Source organism: Sminthopsis crassicaudata, chromosome 3, assembly GCF_048593235.1.
Source record: "Sminthopsis crassicaudata isolate SCR6 chromosome 3, ASM4859323v1, whole genome shotgun sequence".
Taxonomy (NCBI): Eukaryota; Metazoa; Chordata; class Mammalia; order Dasyuromorphia; family Dasyuridae; genus Sminthopsis; species Sminthopsis crassicaudata.
This window is the reverse complement of record NC_133619.1, coordinates 63,002,985-63,024,640: the sequence shown is the minus strand read 5'-3', so window position 1 is coordinate 63,024,640 and position 21,656 is coordinate 63,002,985. Positions and strand designations below refer to the sequence as shown.

The 21,656-nt window shown below is 52.5% G+C and overlaps 4 protein-coding genes across 8 annotated transcripts in view; 1 reads left to right on the top strand and 3 right to left on the bottom strand.

Moving 5' to 3' along the window:
• Positions 1 to 1,919, bottom strand: part of NHEJ1 (non-homologous end joining factor 1) — a 111,397-nt gene extending 109,478 nt beyond the window's left edge. The window contains exons 1-2 of one of the 3 annotated variants that reach the window (XM_074298717.1): positions 1,794 to 1,919; positions 453 to 629 (exon numbers count right to left, since the gene is read on the bottom strand). In XM_074298717.1, the coding sequence (XP_074154818.1) occupies positions 453 to 629; positions 1,794 to 1,895 (279 nt within the window). In that variant the 5' untranslated portion in view covers positions 1,896 to 1,919. The other 2 variants (XM_074298718.1, XM_074298719.1) reach the window with 2 other exon arrangements.
• Positions 1,920 to 1,967: 48 nt separating this feature from the next.
• SLC23A3 (solute carrier family 23 member 3) lies at positions 1,968 to 8,097 on the bottom strand. The gene is made up of 12 exons (XM_074298711.1): positions 7,814 to 8,097; positions 7,560 to 7,717; positions 7,323 to 7,420; positions 7,061 to 7,134; positions 6,722 to 6,903; positions 6,302 to 6,422; positions 6,061 to 6,175; positions 5,240 to 5,493; positions 5,040 to 5,145; positions 2,938 to 3,102; positions 2,363 to 2,458; positions 1,968 to 2,279 (listed from the first exon to the last, which is right to left on the bottom strand). The coding sequence occupies exons 1-12, from the start codon at positions 7,937 to 7,939 to the stop codon at positions 2,047 to 2,049; spliced, it is 1,728 nt and encodes a 575-aa protein (XP_074154812.1). The 5' UTR covers positions 7,940 to 8,097; the 3' UTR covers positions 1,968 to 2,046.
• Positions 8,098 to 8,789: 692 nt separating this feature from the next.
• Positions 8,790 to 15,276, bottom strand: CNPPD1 (cyclin Pas1/PHO80 domain containing 1). 3 transcript variants are annotated; one of them, XM_074298712.1, is made up of 9 exons: positions 15,155 to 15,276; positions 13,916 to 13,995; positions 13,242 to 13,344; positions 12,567 to 12,648; positions 12,263 to 12,383; positions 12,016 to 12,144; positions 10,852 to 10,913; positions 10,415 to 10,532; positions 8,790 to 10,073 (listed from the first exon to the last, which is right to left on the bottom strand). In XM_074298712.1, the coding sequence occupies exons 2-9, from the start codon at positions 13,982 to 13,984 to the stop codon at positions 9,525 to 9,527; spliced, it is 1,233 nt and encodes a 410-aa protein (XP_074154813.1). In that variant the 5' UTR covers positions 13,985 to 13,995; positions 15,155 to 15,276; the 3' UTR covers positions 8,790 to 9,524. The 3 variants fall into 3 exon arrangements, with proteins under 3 accessions (XP_074154813.1, XP_074154814.1, XP_074154816.1); XM_074298713.1 differs by lacking the exon at positions 15,155 to 15,276 and adding an exon at positions 14,842 to 15,007; XM_074298715.1 differs by lacking the exon at positions 15,155 to 15,276 and having other exon boundaries at positions 12,263 to 12,415; positions 12,532 to 12,648; positions 13,916 to 14,059.
• A 175-nt stretch (positions 15,277 to 15,451) lies between these two features.
• Positions 15,452 to 20,166, top strand: RETREG2 (reticulophagy regulator family member 2). Its single transcript, XM_074298716.1, has 9 exons — positions 15,452 to 15,804; positions 16,187 to 16,293; positions 16,386 to 16,416; positions 16,859 to 16,994; positions 17,302 to 17,386; positions 17,820 to 17,963; positions 18,070 to 18,164; positions 18,368 to 18,503; positions 18,739 to 20,166. The coding sequence occupies exons 1-9, from the start codon at positions 15,515 to 15,517 to the stop codon at positions 19,353 to 19,355; spliced, it is 1,641 nt and encodes a 546-aa protein (XP_074154817.1). The 5' UTR covers positions 15,452 to 15,514; the 3' UTR covers positions 19,356 to 20,166.
• The last annotated feature ends 1,490 nt before the right edge of the window (positions 20,167 to 21,656 follow it).

Below are 21,656 nucleotides of genomic sequence, written 5' to 3'. Positions count from 1 at the left end.
TAGTGTTGGGGGAGGAGTTTTCACCGCTCATCCCTCAGTCCCTTTCCCGCTAGCACCACCCTGAGGGGCTCGTCCGCCATTACTGAAGACCCCAACTAGACGGCTGGGATACATTTTCCGCAGTTCTCATCTTCCTCGCCGCTGAGCTTGTTTTATGTTGCGGGTCATGCCTTGCTCCCGCACATGCCCTGTCTCCTCTCTCCAACCCAACGATTTTCCCAGCCTCCCTTACCGGATCATCCACTCTCCCTTCCCTAAATACAGGTGTTTTCCAAAGATCGCTCCTGGGCCCTTCCTCTTCTCGGCTGCTTCGCGAGCTACTTCCCACTTACTATCTATGCCGGTGACCCCAAAATCTGCGTGTCCAACTCTGAAGTGAAGTCCTAGGCCAGGGTTCTCAAACTGCCCGCCTGCCCACACTCAGAGCAGCCTCTCGGCTGCCCCTCGCTCACCTTGGCCCTCTGGCTCACCGCCCCCGCGTCCGCCCGCTCGTGCCACACGTGCTGCAGGTCCGACAGCAGGATGGCGTAGCCCCAGTCGGTGACGTAGGCCTTGGCCAGCAGCGCGTCCTCAGCGAGCCGCAGCCACGCCCACGGCTGAAGGCGCAGGCCGTGCTCTAGCTCCTCCATCTGTAAGAGAAAGTGGGGGTCAGCCAGCCGGGCGCTGGAAGCACATGGCCGGGTCTCTTTCATCAATTAAAAGTAAAAAAGGACAAAGCGTCTCTTCCTCCCAGTGACCACTGACGCTAAGCAGATTGAAGGGTAAAAACCGCAGACGGCCTCTAGCTCCGTCCGGATCCAAGCGCCTCGAAGACAAGCTTTTGCCTCCTTACATTTAGGCCGGGCTAAGTCTCGGAACAGAAAGGTCGCTCCTGACGTCCCAGAGCATGAACCGCGTGGTCCGTCTTCTCAGACACAGGAAACCTTCAGTGCCGTCGTGGCCTCTAAATCAGCCACATCTTACAGCACTGGGGAGTGTGACTATCGGTCCTTGCTGTTCCTTCGTACAGAACGCGCTTCAGAACATCACGTGCGCTGTGCTTTTTGTTCGCTTTTTACAAACGTGTTATTTTCATAGAAGCCTGTTTCCTTGTGTCTGAGGGTCCCGGGCCGTGGGGGCGGCCGGCGTGCTCTCCCTGCGCCTGTTCTCCAGCTCCAGGAGGAGCTGAGTTCGGGCCTTCGTAAATAGCGAAAATCCAAGTTTTGGGGAAGCGGGAGCTCCCTGTGGGAGGGAAGGGAAGCGCCCAGAGGCAGACACGTGGCAGGAGAAAGGCGACGCGGCTCAGCACCTCCAGGCGTACTCCGTCTCCCACCTCGGATCTATAAGATCCTGGGCCGCTGCTCAAGGGTAGCCCACCCTAACCCCGGAATGGCATCTCTACCCGCGGATCGGGACAGGACCCCACGTGAGCAACTCCCTCTGCGCCACCGCCAGGGGGCACTGCAGCCCAGCGCAGCCCAAGCCATTCTCTCTCCCATAAGAACCGCCTCCAGGGGGCGATGCCGTCCCGCTCCTCTAGCTCCGGCTCGACCTGGACGCATGCGCACTCGGGAATCTGCGTCACGGACCAGCCCCAACTTCCAAGTCCGCCCCGGCTCCCCGGAAAGCTGAGGCTGCTTGTCGCATGCGCGAGCCGCCCTAGCCCCGCCCCCACCCCATCCGGCACTTTCAAGATCGCGCTCCCTCACTTCTGCCCGGGACAAAAGTCTCTTCTCCATCCACCCTACCCCCTTCCACGCGCAACTCTTAAACCCACGTCATGCACCCTCGGTCCAACTGCCCCAGTTTCTCACTTTCCACTCCGGCTTTTCCTTTCCTACCGTGACGTCATAGCCGCCTGCCCTCCCTACCGTGCGTGCGCACCCTTTCCAAGAGAAGGGGGCGGGATCGGCCATCAATAGGCGTGGCCCCACCCCTCCACCCCCAATCTAGCGGCTGCAGCCGAACAGAATACGCTCCACCAGTTCTTAAGGTTTAGATAGAATTTATAGGGCGGGACCCCAGAAGCCCGCCCCGTCCTAGCTGGGTCAGGCCGGTGGGGAGGGGTCAGCGCTGGTCGGGGCTGGGCAGCAGGTCTACGGTTTCTAGGGGCTCCGCAGGCCCTTGCTCCTCATCCTCGGGCTCTTCGGGGGAGGAGCAAAGGCCTCGCAGAGGCCAGGGTAGAGCGGAACCTAGATTTTTCAGGGCCGCGGGCAGCTCGTACTCCAGGGCCGCTTTTCTGGGCTCCGGAGGGCCCTGAGCTTCTTTCCAAGAGGGCAGACCCCGCTCTAATCGAGTTCCTGAAAGCCATTCGAGAAAAAACGGTCAGCAGAGCCTTCCTACGGGACGGCCCCCCCTCCCCTTTGTGCCCGCAGCCACTCGCCTGGAATGGTGTTCTCCAGGAAGAAGCTCAAGAGGCCGGCCAGGAGCACAGGCTCGGCCAGGAAGGCCCCAAGCAGCACGTCCGCTGGACCCCAGCCTGCGCCACGGGAAGAACTGCCATGAGAACCCCCCAGCACCAGCCGGCCTCGAGAGTCATGCAAACGGGAGAGGGGCCCGTCCCCACCCAGACTCGGGAGGTGGGCCCAGTGTGCAGACTGAGGCCCTTCATCTCCCTGTGGCCTCTCCTGTCAGCTGGGGGATGCTGCCTGCATTGCCTGCCTTCTTAAGGTGGCAGAGGGCTGCATAAATAGGAACCTCCTCATTTTTCTGAGGAGATTGCCGCAGATCGCTTGGAACTAAAAAGCCAGCCTTCTAGGGCAAGCCTCCTCCTCTCCCTTTCCTTGCATTCACCAATTCCATCGCGGCCAGCTCAATACTTTCTGCTTCTGAGCTCCAGCACGTCAAATATCAAGCACCCTTTAGGTCGCTGAAAATGTCCCTGTTCTTCTCCTATGGAAGCCGGGAGCCCTCCAGCCATGTCTACTAGAGATCTCCTCCCCTTCCTGAGCATCCCACCTGTGTTGAGAATGGGCGCCTCATGCAGCCATCGAGGAAGCAGCAGGGCCATGAAGATGACAAAGCCAACGATGAAGACATTCCGCCCTGAGTCAATGTCCGTAGAGTAGAAGTAGGAAAAGCCAGTGGACAAGATGACTGCCTGGTTCACTCCCAGCACGGCACCTAGGTGGGGTACTCATTTCAGTACTGTGCCAGGGCTGGGGTTACCCTCAGAGATTACCTCTAACACTGTGCAAAGATGTGCACAGATAATCATAATAAAGTGAACCATGTAAAAAGTGGAAAGGAATACTCTAACAGTGTCATGTGAAAACTGAAGGAAACTTCCTTTCAGCTCATTTGTCAAGACTTCTTGGAGAAACTGATCATCCGAGGCCAACCCCTAAGGAGAAAAATAGTTCCAACAGCTGGAGACAAAGAAGGGTTCATTCCAGGCCTGAGAAAAGTTGCTTGAGCAAATTATCTCCATCAAACTCACTCACAGGGCATTTAGTGTTTACAAAGCACTTTCCTCACAAGAACCCTGGAGGTGAGCAGTGAAGAGATGCTCCTTACTTTAAAGACAAAGAATCTAACTAAACAAAACATTTCTGAACAATGAAATGCTTTGTTCAAGGAATCATACCATTAAGGGGAGAGATAGAAAACAAATTATCACTAAAGTCCAGGACTTTCTACAATGTACACCATAAAAGATAGCCCATACCACTCTATCTGGAATATGGAAGCTCTGAAGCAGAAGAATAGCACAAAAGGACGCTAGAGAGAAAGGCTGAGGCCAGATGGTGGACCACTATGCTTGAATGCTAGAATAAAGAGATATTTGAGAGTCCAAAAATAACACTATGACCAGAATGATGCATTAGGAAGACCACATGGAAAAGTGAAGGGGGAAAAGGGAGGACTGGGGAATGAAACAAAGCAAGAAAAACCAGGGGTTTTTTTTTGCAATTTTTACAATTTTGAATTTTTGCAAACACGTCTCTATGAGGTAATGTGGGCCTGAACCAGAGTAATTTTAATGAGAATGAAAGGAAGCTCAGAGGATGGTGCCATTAACAGAAATAGTAACAGCATGAGAGGGGATGATTAGGTTTTGAGAAAATAAGCTCAATTTGAAGTGTTTGAACTGTGGTGGTTTTCTTGCTGTTCCTCACAAAATTCGGTCTCCTTGCTTTTGGATTCCCTCTTCACCTCCCAGTCTTAGAATCCCTTTTTTTCTCTATAGCCATTGCCCAGCTCAAGGCCCACCTCCTCCATGAAGCCTTTCCTGTGTTCTAATGCCTCTCCTACAGAAATAACAAACCATCTTCCATTTCATGTTATACTGCATATATTTACACATGCACATGTTGCCTCTTTTGAAAGGATATAAGTTCTTTAAATGTTTTCATCCGGAGTGCCCAGCACATCCTAGAGTTATAATAAATGTTGGCTGATAGACACCCAAGAGGCTATATCCAGCAGGCAGTTGTAAACATAAGGCTAGAGAGCGCCAGTCTGAAGATATAAGATTTGGAAGTCAAGCACGCAGAGTAATAATTAAAGCTATGACATGAAAGATGCTGCCAAGGGAACAATTAAGAACAAAACACTGGGGAGCAAAACACCTGAATGGGGATGGAAAGAAAGAGGGTTGGAGGTAAAAGGAAAACAAAGGCTGCACCCTGAATGTTGGGAAGGCAAACCTAGGTAGATCCCAGAAGTGGGCACACTGAAGAGATGGAAGAAAGATGAAGAGTCAATGAGAACAGGTAGCCAAAAGAAGAGAGTGAAGCAAGATGGGAGCTTTTTAGTAAGAAATGCTAAAGAGAGGCCCAACAGCAAGAGAGCTGGGGGAAAGGGCACAGTGCTTGGCCAACGCTTGTTGGAAAGGTGATAAACATCAAAGTTCTGTATAGTGAGCAGCTCTGTGCCACTTGCAGAGAAAGCTTACTTGACTTCTTATACCAAGAATGACAAAACCCCAGGATGAGAAGAACGATGACAGATCCCATCTCCTGGTATCACTAACTCAACAGAAATTTTGATTAGTAAGAGAAAAAGTTTTAAAAGGGGGCTAGTAGGCAAGAAAATTTACAGCAAGTATTTGTACTCACCATGAACTGGCAGTGGGATGGTGGTAAGGGCCTGTGCCAAGCGTGGAGAGAGACCCAACCCTATACACAGGAGGCTCACCAGCCTGGCCACTCTGTGAGACCCAGCCTAAGTAGGAGGATAGGGACTCAGTTGCACAGCTACAACTCCCTCCCCTCCTCAGGATACCTCCCCCTTCATCTTCCACCTGCAAGGTCTATACCTGGGTGAGGCTGATGGTTCCCACATTGGGGAAGCTAGAGGCAATGCCCAAAGGACTCCCCAGCAATCCAGCCAGCAGGCTGCCCAGGCCCTCAAAGCCCAGGCCTCGACTGCAGGTGTGTGAAGGGGGAGGCGTCAGCTGCAGCAGCCGGCCACACAGCGCGTAACAGCACAAGGAGCTGGTAGAGGCCGCCAGGGCCATGGTGGTGCCTGCAGCCAGGCCTCGGAGGGTTAACCTGGGCCAGCCCCATCCACCTGAAAAGAGGGTGAAGAGTCCTCTGGCATCTCAGATATTAGCAACAAATCTGAAATGTCCAATCTGCTCCCATGAGCTCCCTGCCTAGAGTCTTGGCAACCTACTTGTTCCAAAGTGAGGATTCTTATTAACTCTTTTATACTCACAACAAAACTTTCCCCCATAAGCATAAAATCTTAAACACTGCCGCTGTAAGCTTAAGGGAAACTCGAGTCCTAAGCTCAAAATGGAAAATACTCAACACTGACTTCAGAGAACTACTATTTTCTGGGACTACTTCATCTCCACCAATTCATCATTCTGCAACATGAAACTAGCTCAAACACTCTTCCCCTCACATCATTTCCCATCCCAGATTCATGACCTCATCATGTCCTGACACACACGCCTCCCCTTTGACTTTTTCTGTGATGTCTCCTCCATTAGATGATAAGCTTCTTGAAGGTAAAAATGATTTGTGCCTTTTTTGTTTTTTGTTTTTTGTAGCTCGAGCAATTGGCACAGTGCCTGGCCCTTAAGAAATGCCGACTAAACTGGGGGAACAAAAGTGATCTGGGTGGTTATACCTGGGTGAGGCAACCACAGCCAAGGGTTGAAGTTAGGGGCAGACAGCTCCTGTGGAGTGAAACTAAGGCCCAATAAAGCAGAGAGCATCCAAACACAGATCACAGGGAACAGCACCTACGTGAAACAAGACCAAGACAGAACAGAATCCCTGACCCCAGCTCCCTCCCTGCACACACACACACAGGTGACGCTGACGGGCAGGATGGCTGAGGAATCCCAGTCACTATGGCTTCCACGTACCGAGAAGAGGCGGAAGACAGGGACATAGGTGTGAGTAGGAGGAACAGGAGTTCGAAGTGGGCACAAGGGCAGCAGGCAGGATCCCAGATGCTGAGAACATACAACCATAAGTAGGATAGGCCTAAAGGAGAAAGACTGGCATCAGGAAACCATTGCAGTAAGTGCAGGGCATGTGTGGGGAAAGGGGTGATTTGAGTTTGCTTACTATGAGAATTAGGTACCATAAGGAAATGGGGACAGTGAAGGGGGATATTACCATAGGGGATTTACAGGGAATGAGCAATGTTGAAAAGTGGAATGAGAAGCATAAGGGAAAAGAGGCAACAAATGGAATCATTCATGGGGGATAAAATTATGGAAAGTTTGGGCAAAAAGATCTTTACTGAAGTGAAGCAACTCGGGCTGCTGAGACTCACGTACAGCAATGCAAGGCCCCAGTTTGCAGAACAGAACAGTGCAACTTCCTTGTGAGTAGAAAGCCCTACTACAGCCAGGCTGGGAGCAAGGACCAGAGGCCCAAAATGAAGGAACAATCGACCAGGTCCCCCCAACAAGGCTAGTATTCCTTGAAGCAGCCCAGATATCAGCACGGCACCTGACACCTGAATGGGGATGGAAAGAAAGAGGGTTCCCTGAATGTTGGGAAGGCAAAACTGGTTAGGTCCAAGAAACCTTAATGAAAAGAACAAGCAAAAACCAGTCTCTGTTCCTTCTGACCCCACTTAAGCCACCTTTACCCCTCTAAGAAAGAACACCCACCTCCCTGAGAGACTCATCCCAGCTTCCCAAGGGCAGGCAGCCCGTTCCCACACACGGACTCGGAGCGTCAGAATCTGGGAAAAAATGGTGGGGGGAATAAGTATAAGGATTAGATGTAGATGTAGATAAAGACCAACTTTTATTGCCCAGAGGTGCCAACTAACAGTATCTTCGCCCTTCGTCCCTTCCTATAAAATTTCCATTTTCTAGCCTTGCAGAGGTTTTCGGATAACCCTTCCCCATGCCCTTGCCCAATGCTCACTGTTCGCAGGTGCCCAAGTAGCTTGGTATGGTTTCTGGCTGGTCAATGCCAGAGCAGGAATGAGAAACTCAAAGGATGGGGCCTGGACCAGAGGCAGCCTGTGTGAACAGCAGGCAGAAAAGGCTAGACCACTGGCTTGAAAAGCTCCCGGGGGTTGGGGTACGGTGGGAGGATCTCCCTCCCTAAAAGCCCCTGGCCCACCAAACCAGATGTTTCCCCTCCATGTTTTTGCCTCACCTGCTGCCCATCCACGTCTGCATGGCTGTAGACAAACCACAAGAGAAGAAACTGGAAGCCAGGAGCTGACTAGGAGGATAGGACAGTGCTCCTGGTGGAAGACTACAAAGCAGGAGCAGGTGGGAGACACAGAGCAGAGAGGCCAGAACCAGAATGTGCTGCAGGAGATGGGAAGGGAAAAGGACTCTCAAATACTGCTTCCAGACACACTTACCTCCCAGATGACCCCAGAGGCATCTTCTGCTTCCTCCTACCTGGGCAGCCAAGAGCCAGCTGAGAGCCCAGGAAGGGGTCCCACAGAGGGAATCACAGGACTGGGATGAAGGGCTCTGAGGAGCCAGCGATGGGAGTGGATGAGGTTTCTGCATCTGTTTGTTCATGCTGCCAGCACTCTGGCCCTTCTGCTCTGATCCAGGGCTGGGGCCGCCAGTGGAAGGGGCGAGCTGTCTACTTCAGGGAGGGGCCGGGTGGCAGCAAAGCAACAGGAGAGGATGAGGGAATGTGAGGCAGCACAGCGGATCACATTCACCTTTGCCCAGCTGTGGCCAACTCCATCACCTATTAACTGGGGGACCTTGTTCTGCTGAGTCCAAGTCCCCACCCCCAGGTCCTTAGGCCTTAGTCTTTTTCCCAAAGCCCCTGCTCCTGAAGAGTAGGAAAGTGTGGGCGGCACACCACGTCATTCATTCCAACTTTCTAAAATGACCATCAACGATGTTCCCTTGGAGGCCTGCTAGGTTAAAACAAATCTTCAACTCCTTCTCATGGCTAATCCTGAGAACCACTTCTGGGTCAGGCTCACCCAGAATGAGTGACAAACCTTTTAGACAACAATAACAGTCACAATTTCCAGGCCCTCACTGTACAACAGATAGGGGATGGAGATTAGTAAAATAAAAACGAAGGCCACTGGGATACAGGGATTGTAGAGCAGACTTGAAACTGGAACCAAGGGGCATCTAGGTGGTGCAGTGGATAGAGCACCAGCCCTGAATTCAGGAGAACCTGAGTTCAAATCTGTTCTCAGACACTTAACACTTCCTAGCTGTGTGACCTGGGCAAGTCACTTAACTCCAGCCTCAAAAAAAAAAAAAAAAAAACTGGAACCAAAATCTATGAAAATAATTGGAGGCTTGAAGATGCCCAGAGAAAAGGTCTGAGAAATTAAAGAGCTGAGAAGTCTCTTGGATGGGGTCAGGGGCTGGCGCAGGAAACAAAGAGTCCAGGACATGCAACTTAAACTCTTTATTGAAACTTCAAATTCTTCTATAAAAGTATGGAAAAATCAACCAAGTACAAACCAGGGGGCTAGAGACCTGAGGAAAGAGATACAGGAGAAAGGTACCAACAAAGATGGATGGATGGGCAGGGAGCCCTGGAGGAAAAAGACCAAAGGCCCTGGAGTTTTGACTCAAAAAGGGCTTTCTCCACCACCTCTCCTGATGTTATTCCAAAGCACTCTCTGACTCGCTGGTCCTATCATCCCCTGGCACTCAAGCCCTAGGGACTTCACACAGACCAGCCTCAACTTGTCCCCCACTCTCCTACTTGCCCACTCATCCTGTCCCCCTACTACTCTCCTACTTGCCCACTCATCCTAAGAAACAAGAGCAAAAATTATCAACTCTAGAAAGCTTCAGAGAAGTGGCAGAGCCCTCCCACAGCCTACTACATGTGACATTACACGGGTCACCAGGACCAAGCCTTCCCCCAAGTGACATCACAAAGCCAAATCTGCGGAGTCCAGCTAAGGAGGGCAAAGGCCAAAAAGACAGACAACATATTCCACCCCGCTGCCACCACCCCATTTACCTTTCCCCTGAGAGGAAAGAGAACAAAGAACCCAGGAAAGAAGAGAGAAACTAAATCCCATGTTTTTAAATCCCTCTTTCCTAACGGTTAAACCTTTGTCCTTGAAGTCCCCCAGGGCAACCTAACTCCCCTGGACACACTGGCAGACTCCATCTATCCAGGAAAGATAAAGGATTTGAGACGGGCCAGTTCCATAGCACCAAACAGGGAGCACTGCTGTGGCTGGGGGAGGACAGGCGCCACGGGGCTCCAGGGCCAGGGTGGAGCCTGACCAGGAGGAGGATACCAAGGACTGAGAGGCCTCATTGTGCTTGTAGAGTTGGTACACTGACAGGTCGAGTGGGCTGGGGAGTCTAACTGGAGCTGCCGACAAAGGGGGCAATGCTGAGAAGTCGGGGTGCCTGGCACAGGTGATGGAGCCAAGGAAGGAGTCAGTGTAGCCAGAAGACTCCCCCACAGTGAATGCAGTCCCACTTCCCCCATTAGATTTTGGGAGGTATTAGCAGAAAGGGGTAGGAACTGTGGTACAGAAGTTGCAGGCAGAGAACACGGCCCCACTGGGCACTTGGGGGTGAGACAGCCAATGTCGGGGAGCCTTGGAGGAGGAATGCCATGTAGTCCCAAGGTCTGGTGCAGCACAGTCACTGAGGCCACAGCCACAGCTACACTGCTCACATAAGCCAAGGCTAACAGGCAAGCCAGCTGTCAGGGAGAGAAAAACATGTCAGAGCCCAAAAATGCTTCCTTACACATCAAGAGTCTGTTCCTTCATCAAAACCTACTCCTGTTTCTTCAAAAAATGGAGAGTTCTACCCTCTAAGATTTTATGTATATATGTGTGTGTGTGTGTGTGTGTGTGTGTGTGTGTGTGTGTGTGTGTGTGTGTGTATTTCTCCAATCCAATCTCGGTCTAGTTCTCAAACTCCTATTTCTATAGATCTTCTGGCTCTTATTTTACCTTCCTCCCACAAGTCACCTCCTATTAACACCTCCTTCCCTACACTATGCATCAACCCAACTTCCACTCCTATGACCACATTCACCTTGGCCAAACGTTGGCACAGTGAGCCCAAAGCCAATTGCCAGGTTCGTTGCTCCAATAGGACACATAAGTCTGTGTAGGTATACCAGCCACGTCTTCGCCCCTGCTGCTCAGCAACACTGATAAAAGATGAAATATGTCTTGAAAGGTTCAGGCAAGATGAAAGATTTTAGCCCCAACCAATTTCTCCCACTATGCCAAAGGCAACATTCTATATGGGTGTCCATGAGATCTATCAAATCTACAGTTTTAAAAACTAAGTCAAAAAAATCTCCCATGAAAGTCCTTCGTTCTGTTATACCTGATACAAGGAAAAAGATGTTACCATGTGCTTCTCTTGAGTTCATCTTTTCACACTCCAGCCACCACTCAAAGGCTTTTACTCTAACATACTTCCCTCTCCCCATCAGTCTTCCTCCCTAGTGTTTCAGGACCTACCAGCCCTCGAGCCAACTCAGCACCTCAAAGATCTCCCGAGGATCAGTGTAGAGGCTCCAGTCCTAGAGTTCCAAAAAAAAAAAAAAAAAGAAAGAAAGGATTTATGATAGAGATTAAGATAGAGAATAGGAGATAGGACAGGATATTTTTTTTAAAACTAATACTCCTATTCGCCAAAGGGTATATGAAAAATACAAGTATGTGAGAAGTTAAAAATAAAAAGGGAAGAAACTCCTAGAGAATCAAGTAAAAAACTAGTTGAGATAATTAACAGCTTTAGTAAAGTTTCAGGATATAAAATAAACCCATATAAATCATCAGAATTTATGTTACCAAAAAAGTCTAGTAGTAATAAATAGAGAAATTCCATTTAAAGTAACTAGACAATTCAAAATATTTGGACATCTACCTGCCAGGACAAACACAGGAACTATACAGAACATCATTACAAAACACTTTTCACACAGATAAAGTCAGATCTAAACACCTGGAAAAAGCATAGGTGTGCTGAGCCAATGTAATAAAAATGACAATTCTACCTAAATTAATATATTTTTCCACTGCCACAGCAACAAAACTACCCAACAATCACTTCAGAGAGCTAGAAAAATAATTAACAAATTTCATCTGGAAGGACAAAAAGGTCAAGAATACCAAAGGAATCAATGGGGGGAAAAAAAGTGATGGCAGATGGCCTCACTGTCCTAAATCTCAAACTGTATTACCAAGTGGTATCATCAAAACAACCTGGTACTGGCTAAGAAATACAATGGCAGATGGATAGAATAGACTAGGTACATAATATATTATAGCAAATGACTATAGTAATTTAGTATTTGACAACTGTAGAGGACTACAGATATTGGGAAACTGATATAGAGGACTGGAAATATTGGGGAAATCTGAGAAAAGTATACTTGAAGCAGGGTGTTTACTCAGTGTGATTGATGAGATAATGGTTCTCTAATTCACATATATTTAGTATTTAGTGTGATGTAATGGTTCTATAGTTAGCACATGCTCAGTGTGCTATAGTGATGTAATTGTACTACAAAATGCAAAATGACTAATTCTGATTATATGAAATTTAAAAGTAACACTAAGCTACTCAGTATTTATCATAGCACAAGGAGAAGTAAGTTAGGAAAATAAACAGATTCTCACCATAGCACTCAGGAAGCCTCTCTCCAGAGCATTGAGGGTTGGCACAGCCACACCCCCTGCAGCTCCCCATTCATCATTGAAGACCTCCTCCTCTTCACCTTCATCATAAAGGTACTTGCTAGCCACCATCTGAAAGGGCATGAGAGAATTACTAAAAGTATCTTTATCCATAGAAAAGGCCAAGAGACATGGAGACCTTGTAGAAAGACCCAAGAAAGAAATGGTATTGAAGAGGCTGGGGGCTCACCATAGAGATGAGGAAGAGGTCAGAAGATGACACATGTTGTAAATAGTCAGGGTTTCTGTGCCGGAGCCGTTCAATATAAACTAAGGCTAACATCATGGCACATGGAGAGATACATGCCTCCCTGAGGGTTAGGAAAGGAATAAGCATTAGTCCCTAGGATTAGTTCCATATCCCTTCTCCTTCTGTTCACTTTATTCTAATCTTCCATTCTTTATTCAAGATATCCACCACCCTCCTTATGAGCTTGTCTTATCCCTATCAGCTCTTACCCCACCAAACACACTGCGCTTAACTCTGGGCTCACCGGGACACATGAGACACGTATTTCTTCTGGAGCCGTCGAATAGGGCTGGGGGCTGCCTTCTGGAGCAACTCCACAGCAATGTCTATAGAAAATAAAGATCATAATGAAGAAGTATTCTTTTATCAACTCTTTTCACCTTCATTCTCAAATAGCAAAATTGAGAGGGATATATTGCTAGGTTTGTCAGTGCTCTTAAGAATACAACTGCAAAAAGAAACTAAAAACCAAATCAAAAGAACTCTTTCCCCTCACATTCCACACCATATCTTTCCTAGGTCAATTTTAGCTTGAAGTCGGAAGGTAGTTTTCACAGCCAATTGACACTGAGAAGAGATGTAGCCAAGAGTAAGGAAGTCAACCAAACCCTGAAAAATTAAACCTTTTCACATTTCATAAAGTGCCAATGGTGTTTATCTACCTGACTTTAACTTCTAAGTACTAGATAGACATCAGGACATCCATCGAGATCATGTTTTCAGAAGAAAACAGGTCACAGTGAGGAAAACAAATTCCTGCTTGATTATCAAAATGATAAAATGAGTTCCTGATCTGAGACAGGGAAGAGCAGAAGAAAAGGATTATTTTGCTCAACTCCAACTCCTGACAGCTTGATTTCTGCCCAAGTTTATGGTGCCTCTCGATAATGTATCCCCCCCACACTGCCCACCCGCTGACCTGCCACAGGACTGGATAGTTCTTCTAGGCCACAATCCGAGTCCCAGCCGTAGTAAAGTCGCTTCCTGACTCGTTCACTCAGTTTCTGGTGTCCAGGGAGAAACTGAAAGAGGAAAAACGGGGAAAGGCGATTGTAAGATTCTCATCTCTAGCCAGACGAGCAATGGCGGAGGGTATCCACGTTAGGCGGCTTTGAGAGAGGCCTTATTCAGGTCCACACAACCAGCACGCTGGGATCCTCGGCAGGATCCAAGTTCACCCTCCTTTGCCACGCCGCCTCCCCCTCGGGGAGGGACACCCCCTCTGGACTGCAGTGGTAAGTAGATTCACTGACCTGAAACTACACTCTAAATCCAATCACGATTCGGCCTTCTCGGTTTACTTCAGAGACACACGTCGGGGGAAGGGGGCTGCCCAAGGGCCCTCACGGGTTAAGATTCGAATCCACACCCTCCCTCCAGTTTCCCCATTCCCTGGCATCAGGCTGCCTCGTATCCTCTGAAGACGGTTCCGAGGTTCGGCTCATATCGCCTTCCCCTCTCTACCGTGGGCCTCACGTATACCGGCCGGACCGAGAAGAGGCTCCTCCCGCGGGAGCCACCGCCACGGAGTCCCTGACCCCTTCAGGTCCTCGAAGAGGGCCCGGCCCAGACTGAGGGCTCCGCCGCACCCACCGTGAATTCCTGGAAGCCCGCGAGCGAGAATGCTCCCTCCTCGTCCAGCAGAAGCCCGGACAGGTCCATGCCGCCGCCGCCTGGGGGAAAGGGAGAAGGGAAAAGGTGGCCCCAGGAGCCCTCTTCGGTGCCCGATCTGACTCTGACAGCGACAGCAGGGCGGTGCCGGCTCTAGCACAACTTCCTCGATCTGTACTTCCGGTTCCGCCGGAGTAGGCGGGGCTTCGGCCCAGTCTTCCCCCCCGCCCCCCCAATCCCCAGCCTTCCTGCTAGAGGCGAGGCGGAGTCGAGGGAGAGGTGCTCCCCCGGCTTCTGTTTAAAGGAGGAGGGGTAAGGACATGGAGGGAGGCGGGGCTATGAAAATCCGCCCCGCTCTGGTATCTATTACCCCCCTCGTAGAAGAGCTGCGAGTACCTAACTAGTCGTGCGCGCGAGTCCCGGGAGGGAGAGGGGGCGTGCTCTCCTGGTGGCCGCCCACTCAGCGCACACAGTCCTCCCTCCCCGGGCAGGTTGCCTCCCACCTGCTGTAACTGACAGATAGGATTTAGGTACAGGCGTTCTCCATTAGATAATCAAGCCTTTGAGGGCAGGGACTTTGTGTTTTGTTTTGGTTTTTTTATCCCCAGCACTTAGCTCGTGGCTCTACGCGTAGTGTGCATTTAATAATAGCTTGGCTGAGTCGCACGCACTTTGTTCGCTTATTGACAAAGATTAACCGCCGCAAAGCTTGCGCGTGAAAAACAACCGAGCCGCCGAGGAGGCGCTTGAGATGAGGGGGCGTTAATAAAACCCGAGTCTCGGCACCATCTTTACCAGATGTGGGTTACGGTGGGGCTCTCGGGGGGGGGGGGGGGGGAGGGGGGGTGTGACGCCGCGAGGGCAGGCCGCAGGGCGTAGCCCACATCCGCCCGCCCGAGGTACCTAACTGGGTCACGGGCTCTAGTTTGTTTTTCTCCCCGGGGGAGGGGCGAGGGGATGGTCCCTGCTACGCAACTGACGGGGCGGAGCTGGCGGTGCGTGGGGCCCGGTGCCAGCCCCTAGGATCCAGTCCTTTCCCGGCACGCTTCAACCGCCCTCAGGCGCTCGGGCCCCAGAGAACCCAAGGTCATGAGGGCACCCCGTGGCTGCTGGGCCCTACGGCTCCGTGGCTGCCCATCCCAGACGCCCCAGCCTGGGTCACCTGGGAGGTAGCCCGCGGTACTGGCCGTGTGGAAGCGTCCCTCTCCCCAGCCCTGTTACCCCTGCCCAGAATAGCACGACCAGGGATATACGCTGTGATAGGGGACTCCCAGAGGCCCGCCCAAAGGGGGGGGACCCAATCGCAGACTCCTGGGATCCGGCTGATTGAGAGTGCTCCGTACTCTGGGATTTACATCCGGGAGGCGAGTCGCCCGCCGCGCACGCGCTTTGGGTTACGCCCCGCCCCCGGGGCGGTTAGTCCCCGGTCACGTGCGAACTCGCGCTCCGCGGCCGCCTTAATCACGTGGTGCCCTCGGCCTCCAGGGCGGTCTCTGCAGCGTGCGCCCCCTTCCGCCTGACGCGCCCCCGGCGGCGGCCGCGCAGCTCGGGCTCGCTCCGGGCGGCAGCTGCTGCTGGGCCATGGCGAGCGGCGGCGGCGGCGGCGGCGGGGCCCTGGGCCCGGGTTCGGGCTCGGGCTCGGGCTCGGGCCTGGGGCTGGGCGTAGGGCTGGGTCTCAGCCTGGCTATGGGCGAGGCGACCGCCGAGGCGGAGGAGAAGGCAGCGGCCGAGGCGGTGGGGCGGCTGACCACGGCGCTGTGGCTGCGGCTCCGGGGCTGGGAGGCGGTGCTGGCGGCGGCGCAGCGGCTGCTGGTGTGGGAGAGGCCGCTGCACAGCCTCGTCTCGGCCGCCGCGATCAACGGCCTCTTCTGGTAACGGCCACGGCCGCCGCCGGGAGCCGGGGGCCGGGAGGGGCGGGGCCGGGGGCGGGGCCCGAGGAGCAGCGGGGGCGGGGCGGGCCCCCAGTCGGATGTGGCGCTACCTGGAAACGCGGGTGTGGAAGAGGAGGGCAGAGGAGACCCCCGTGGTGGGGGGCGGGGCCAGGTCGCTTTCCCCTTACCCCCCCCCCAACGGTCTTGTGCTATTTGGAGACTGGGGGTAGTAAAAAGGGAGGGACCCCTTCCCCCCGGGTCAGACCAGGCCACCCCTCAGAGAATGTAGAGGGGAGTAATAGAAGGGGAGGGGCAGAAGAGACACCCCCAAGGTGGAGGTGGAGCGGGAGCCAACCCACACCCAGGCTGTCCGTTCTCCCAGGGTGCTGTCCTCCTCCTCCCTCCGGCCCTTCTTCCTCCTCAGCATCTCTCTGCTGGGCTACTTGCTGCTGGACCTCTGGCAGCCCCACTTCTTGGCTGACTTTTCAGGTGAGCAGGAGGGGAGGAGGGGGAGGCAGTCCATCCCCCCAAATCCCGATGCTTCTACCTGCTCAGTGACCGCGGCCCTTCTCTCTTCCCAGCTTCAACCCCAGAAGAGCCGCACTCTGACAGGTAAGTGCAGGCTCCCCCCTCCCGCCGTGCCCACCTGGAGCCAGCCTGGGCCGTGCCCCGCTAGGATTAGTGCCTTCTATTTAGCCACAGAGTTTTCTGGAACTTTCTGAGACCCCTGAGGCTGAGAAGTGGATGCTAGGCTCTGTGCCATGCCCCGGGCATCTGAGTTAGGAAGGTGGGGTCATCCCTCGGGTCAGACAGGACGAGGTCCTGGAACCCTCTGATAGGGAGGGTGGTGCGTTCTGCTTTGTGGCAATGTGGTGAAACCTACAAAGCTTTTTAGAACAAAGTATTTAAACGTAAGATAGCAACAACGCGTTATAGCAGAAACTTTAAATGCAGGTTTTAGAGTATGGGGGGGAGCCTTAGGTTAAGAACACGTTTCAGAGAGCGGCAGGGCTGGGATGCCTAAGGCTTCGGGCACGGTGTCTTGTCTCCGCAGTGAGGGTGCGGGGCCCGGCGCCCGGCCCCACCTGCTGAGTGTGCCCGAGCTGTGCCGGTACCTGGCCGAGAGCTGGCTCACTTTCCAGATCCACCTTCAGGAGCTGCTGCAGTACAAGAGACAGAACCCGGCCCAGGTAACGCTCCCGGCCCCCAGCCCGTGTCCTGCTCTGCCCCAGGAGGGAGGAGGGGACCTGCCTGCTGTCGGGGCAAAGCTCCGGCTGTCCTTATAACCCCAGAAATCTTCTCCAGCCCTCGTGGGGCCTCCCTGGGGGGCTTGTAGCTGTAAAGGTGACCCTATCTTACAGATGCCGGGGACAAACGGCCTCGGGTTGATAATGCGGGTGTGTTGATTTCAATGACGTACAAGGTATAGAGTGACGCGGAGGGAATGCCCTCCTAGCCCGCCGAGCGCCGTTCTCAGACCCATGCTCTTCTCTGCAGTTCTGCGCTCGCGTCTGCTCTGGTTGTGCAGTGCTGGCCATGCTGGGACACTATGTTCCCGGGATTATGATTTCCTACATTGTCTGTGAGTAGAGTGGAGACACCGACCCTTCCCTGAGCCCCCAGTTTTTGTCTTCCTCGACCGGTCCTGGCCAGGAAAGGCGTTGCCTCCGCGGCAGCTAGCCAAGCCCTCAGTAGAACCGTGCCCTGGACTCAGAGGACCTGAGTCCAGTCCGGCCTCAGATGCTCCCTTAGCCATGTGACCCTGGGCAACTCATTGCAACTTCATTTGCTTTAATTTCCTCCGCTGTGAGCCTATTTCTGAGGGATGTTGTGCCTGGCCCATAGTGACGGCCACACAAATACTTCCCACGTTCCTCCTTTTTCCCCCCAAACCACATATTCACGTAGGTCTCAGTGGAGGAATAGGCTGCGGGGGGAGCCATCAGCCTAAGGGGCCTCCGGCCGGCTGGGGGAGGGGGGCGGCGGGAGAACTGAGGAGGCTTTCTGACTCACAGTGCTGAGCATCCTGCTGTGGCCCCTGGTGGTTTATCATGAGCTGATCCAGAGGATGTACACCCGGCTGGAGCCCCTGCTCATGCAGCTGGACTACAGCATGAAAGCCGAGGCCGAGGCCCTCCACCACAAACACGACAAGAGGAGTAAGGGCAGCCCCTGAGCTGGGGGCGGGGCCGGAGGCTGGGCCGGGGGCACCCCCAACACTGATCCCCGGAGTCAACCTCAGGCCCGCTCTGCCTTCTCCCCCAGAGCGGCAGGTGAGGAGCATGCCCCCCGGAGGCGATGAACCCATGGCAGAGACGGAGAGCGAAAGCGAGGCCGAGCTGGCAGGCTTCTCCCCAGTGGTGAGCCCCAGGTGGAGGGGGGAGGGGTTCCCTGAGGGGAGCTGTCAGGGGAGCCACATTTGGCAAATGTTGGCATATTAGGGGCTAGAAGGAGGAGACGAAGGAAATTCCTCCCTGCTTGTCTGTGTCCGAATGATCTAATCTGTGTAAGACTTTCAGGCCTGCACAAAGGTCAGTTGCCGTTGTCCGTTTCTTTGGTACAGGTAGATATGAAGAAAACAGCCCTTGCCTTGGCCATTACAGACTCAGAACTGTCAGATGAGGAGGCCTCTATTTTGGAGAGCGGTGGCTTCTCTGTCTCCCGGGCCACGACTCCCCAGCTGACAGATGTCTCTGAGGGTATGGGGAAGTCTCCCTCTCTGCTCTGGTCCCATCCCTGCTAGGCCTCCGATGCTGAGTGCTCGCACTCCATCCTTGATTCCCTATGCAAGCTCTCTCTAGGTTCCCTAGAAGGGTCTCTCACCCCTAGCTGAGGCCTCCCTGTGCACATGGGAGATCTGATCCCCAGGGGTCTTAGTGTCCAGTCAGTCTGGTCATCAGAAACATAGAACTGACCCCACTTCCATCCCTGCAGATCTGGACCAGCAAAGCTTGCCAAGTGAGCCAGAGGAGGCATTGAGCAGGGATCTCGGAGAGGGGGAAGAAACAGAATTGGCCCCTTCTGAAGAGCTGCTGGACCATGCACATACCCTTTCAAAACAGGCACTGGACTCTGAGGAGGAAGAGGAGGTGGCCACCAAGGGGACCTTGCTTCAACTCACTTCCCCACTGCACTTTGTGAACACGCACTTCAATGGGGCAGGGTCCCCCAGGGCTGGGATCGGGGCTCCCCTTGGGGAACCAATGGAGTCACTTAGCCCTGAGCTAGTGAGTGATTCCCTCGACACTGTGCCCAGTACCCTGTCAACCCCACTTTGCCATGCTGAAAGCAGCAAAGTTCCTTTCCCCCCTGTCCTCCTGCCTACTCCCCAGGACTGTCCCCTGCCTGCCCTGGCCCCTGAGGAGGAGGAGGAGACACTGACCTCTGAGGACTTTGAGTTACTGGATCAAAGGGAGTTGGAGCAGCTGGAAGTGGAGCTGGGATTGGGGCCAGGCACATCCCCAGAACCCCCTGATGCTCCACCCCCCATTCCTGATGTTCCTCTTCCTGCACTGCCAGACCAAAAGGCTGGGGCTACGGCGGCACCCTGAGCCAGCTGAGGGGTGGGAGGAGAGGCAGAGTGAGGAGGCAGGTGCAGGTCTGGCTGGTTAGCTGAGGGTACCACTGTTCTTCCTCCCGGCCCCACTGCATTAGGCAGGGAATGGAGCAGTGAAACTGGGGCCATTCCACCATCCTGCCTGCAACTGGGCCTGACGTTGGTTCTAAGTTTGTAAATAACTTTAAATTGGGGTTAGTGGATATGTGCAGGCCTAGGGAAGCCAGCCCTGCCTGCAGCCTAGCAAGCAATAGCTTGCCTCCATCCTCCCCACTCTACTCTCCCTCTCACCCCAATGGGCTCCTAAACTTTTCCCTTCCAGCCTCAGGGACCTGTGCTGCTCTGCCCCAGTGTCCCGCCAAGTTGTTTAGTTAAGGCACTTTACCGATTTCCTCTTCTCCTGCTCCCCTCTGTGCTCTGTTTCCCTGTTGTCTTCATCTTACAGCTAGGCTGCTCTGCCCCAGCTCCCTCTCCATACCGGGCGCTAGCTGAACTTGGGGAGGTTGCTGTTTGGAGGTGGGGGGTGGGGAGGGGGGTGAGGGAATTCACAGCACATACACCAGCACTGGGGTTGGATGAGCACAAAGCCTGGCTTTAAGCTGACTGGGGGTGGGGGGGAGGGGGATACTTGTAGGAGGGAGGGAGGGAGAGGAAGAGGGACCTGGATATCAGGTATGCTAAAGGCCTGAAGGGGGATGTCCTGGACTGGGTTTGGACTGGACTGTAACACCTGTGCAGGCATCAACTAGAATAATAAAATGTGTTGGTTGGCTGGATTTGCTGCTGCCTTCCTGCCCTCTTGCCCACTGCTTGACAGGACTGATCACTTACTCCCCTTCCCCAACTGCCCTTTACTTAGAGCTCTGCCCTGGAGACGGGCAGAAACTTATTGCCTGAAACAGCCCAGAGCTTCACTCCTAGCCTAAATTTGCGCTGTCTGAGCTTTCTGGAATTTGCAAAGATCCCACGTTGGTTATTCTTTTTTTGTTGTTGGGGGGAGTCAATCAGTGAAGAGACTTGCTCGATCCTGAGCAAGTCCTCAGGATCGAACAGGTACCTGGCTTCTCAAGGTTGGTCCTCCCTGTTCCAGGGCTGCTGCTATCCCCCACTGTGCCACACTGGAAGTAAGTCACGCTAATATCAGTTTTCCCCTCTCATGGATGGGAATGTTTGCTAAGGCACAATCTCTGTCTTCAAAGAATTCAATGACAAATGTTTATAAAGTGTCTTGGATTATCCTGGTCTAAAACAGTCTGGTAACTGGTTTTCACTGAGCAGTTAGTGACACAAACCAAAGCTTTCCATCAAGTGCCCACCCATCAAGTTTGCTGAAAGGTGTCAATTCCTTTGGAGCTCAAGCAGGGATAAGGACTGGGTAAGCAGGGAGCTCCCAGGAGAGTTGTCAATGACTTGGGAAGACTACAAACAGGAGTGAGTTTGAGGACTTGTGGCTGATGGGAACTTGATTCAGATGCAGCTCTGGCTCTCTGCCCTATGCAATTCTCCCCTTCAGTGCTCAACAGTGTTGAAGGCCGCCTTAGTGGTTGCCGGATGATGGTTTCCACTAACTTTTGACGTATTTTTGTGTTTGCCTTGCCTCACAGCCCACATAGATGTTGAGATTTACCTTTCCCTTTTAGGTATATATGTAGAAGCCATTTTCAATTTAACGAGAAAGACACCCAAGCCATTTAATGAATAAAATTATTTAGTCATGATAAACCAAGAAAGGGAAGTGGAAAAATTCACTAGTTAGCTCATGTATCCGGTCAGGATAGAATGGAGTCATGTGAAGAGAGACTCGGGAGCAATGTTATCCCCATGTATCCCACAATAGATATGAAAATAAATCCTCTTAGCTTGTGGGTTTTAAGAGGCCATGGCACAATGGTCAATAAGAAGCAGGACATTTGCAGCCTAAGCCTGGATTCAACAATTGAAAGTTTCAGTTCTGAATCCAATTTGTGTGACTTTGGTCCTCTCACCCTAATTTCCTCATCTGTTAAAATAGGGAAAATGTGATTTGTACTGTTACATCAGCTTTGCAATAAATATCTCATTTTGATATCCATATGCCTAGTCCAGAAGTGGTTGCTACTTTTGACTATAAATGAATGGACAATTGGCTTTTTTTTTTCCTGAGGCTGGGGTAAGTGACTTGCCCAGGGTCATACAGCTAGGAAGTAAGTATCTGAGGTCAGATTTGAACTCAGGTCCTCCTGACTTAAAGGCTGCACCACCTAGCTGCCCCTAATTGGCCATTTCTTAACAGGCTGGAGAAAGATGCTTGATATTA

What these genes read in the sequence shown, in the direction of transcription:
- RETREG2 (XM_074298716.1), top strand. Translation starts at nt 15,515, where the DNA reads ATGGCGAGCGGCGGCGGCGGCGGCGGCGGGGCCCTGGGCCCGGGTTCG. An exon ending in GCGATCAACGGCCTCTTCTG is followed by an intron (nt 15,805 to 16,186) that starts GTAACGGCCACG and finishes CCGTTCTCCCAG; the next exon opens with GGTGCTGTCCTCCTCCTCCC. An exon ending in TGGCAGGCTTCTCCCCAGTG is followed by an intron (nt 18,165 to 18,367) that starts GTGAGCCCCAGG and finishes TCTTTGGTACAG; the next exon opens with GTAGATATGAAGAAAACAGC.
- SLC23A3 (XM_074298711.1), bottom strand. Translation starts at nt 7,939, where the DNA reads ATGAACAAACAGATGCAGAAACCTCATCCACTCCCATCGCTGGCTCCT. An exon ending in GCTGGCTCTTGGCTGCCCAG is followed by an intron (nt 7,718 to 7,813) that starts GTAGGAGGAAGC and finishes CATCTCCTGCAG; the next exon opens with CACATTCTGGTTCTGGCCTC. An exon ending in GGCGCCCATTCTCAACACAG is followed by an intron (nt 2,459 to 2,937) that starts GTGGGATGCTCA and finishes CCCGTGGCGCAG; the next exon opens with GCTGGGGTCCAGCGGACGTG.
- CNPPD1 (XM_074298712.1), bottom strand. Translation starts at nt 13,984, where the DNA reads ATGGACCTGTCCGGGCTTCTGCTGGACGAGGAGGGAGCATTCTCGCTC. An exon ending in ACCTCTTCCTCATCTCTATG is followed by an intron (nt 12,145 to 12,262) that starts GTGAGCCCCCAG and finishes ATGCCCTTTCAG; the next exon opens with ATGGTGGCTAGCAAGTACCT. An exon ending in GAGGCTTCCTGAGTGCTATG is followed by an intron (nt 10,914 to 12,015) that starts GTGAGAATCTGT and finishes TTGGAACTCTAG; the next exon opens with GACTGGAGCCTCTACACTGA.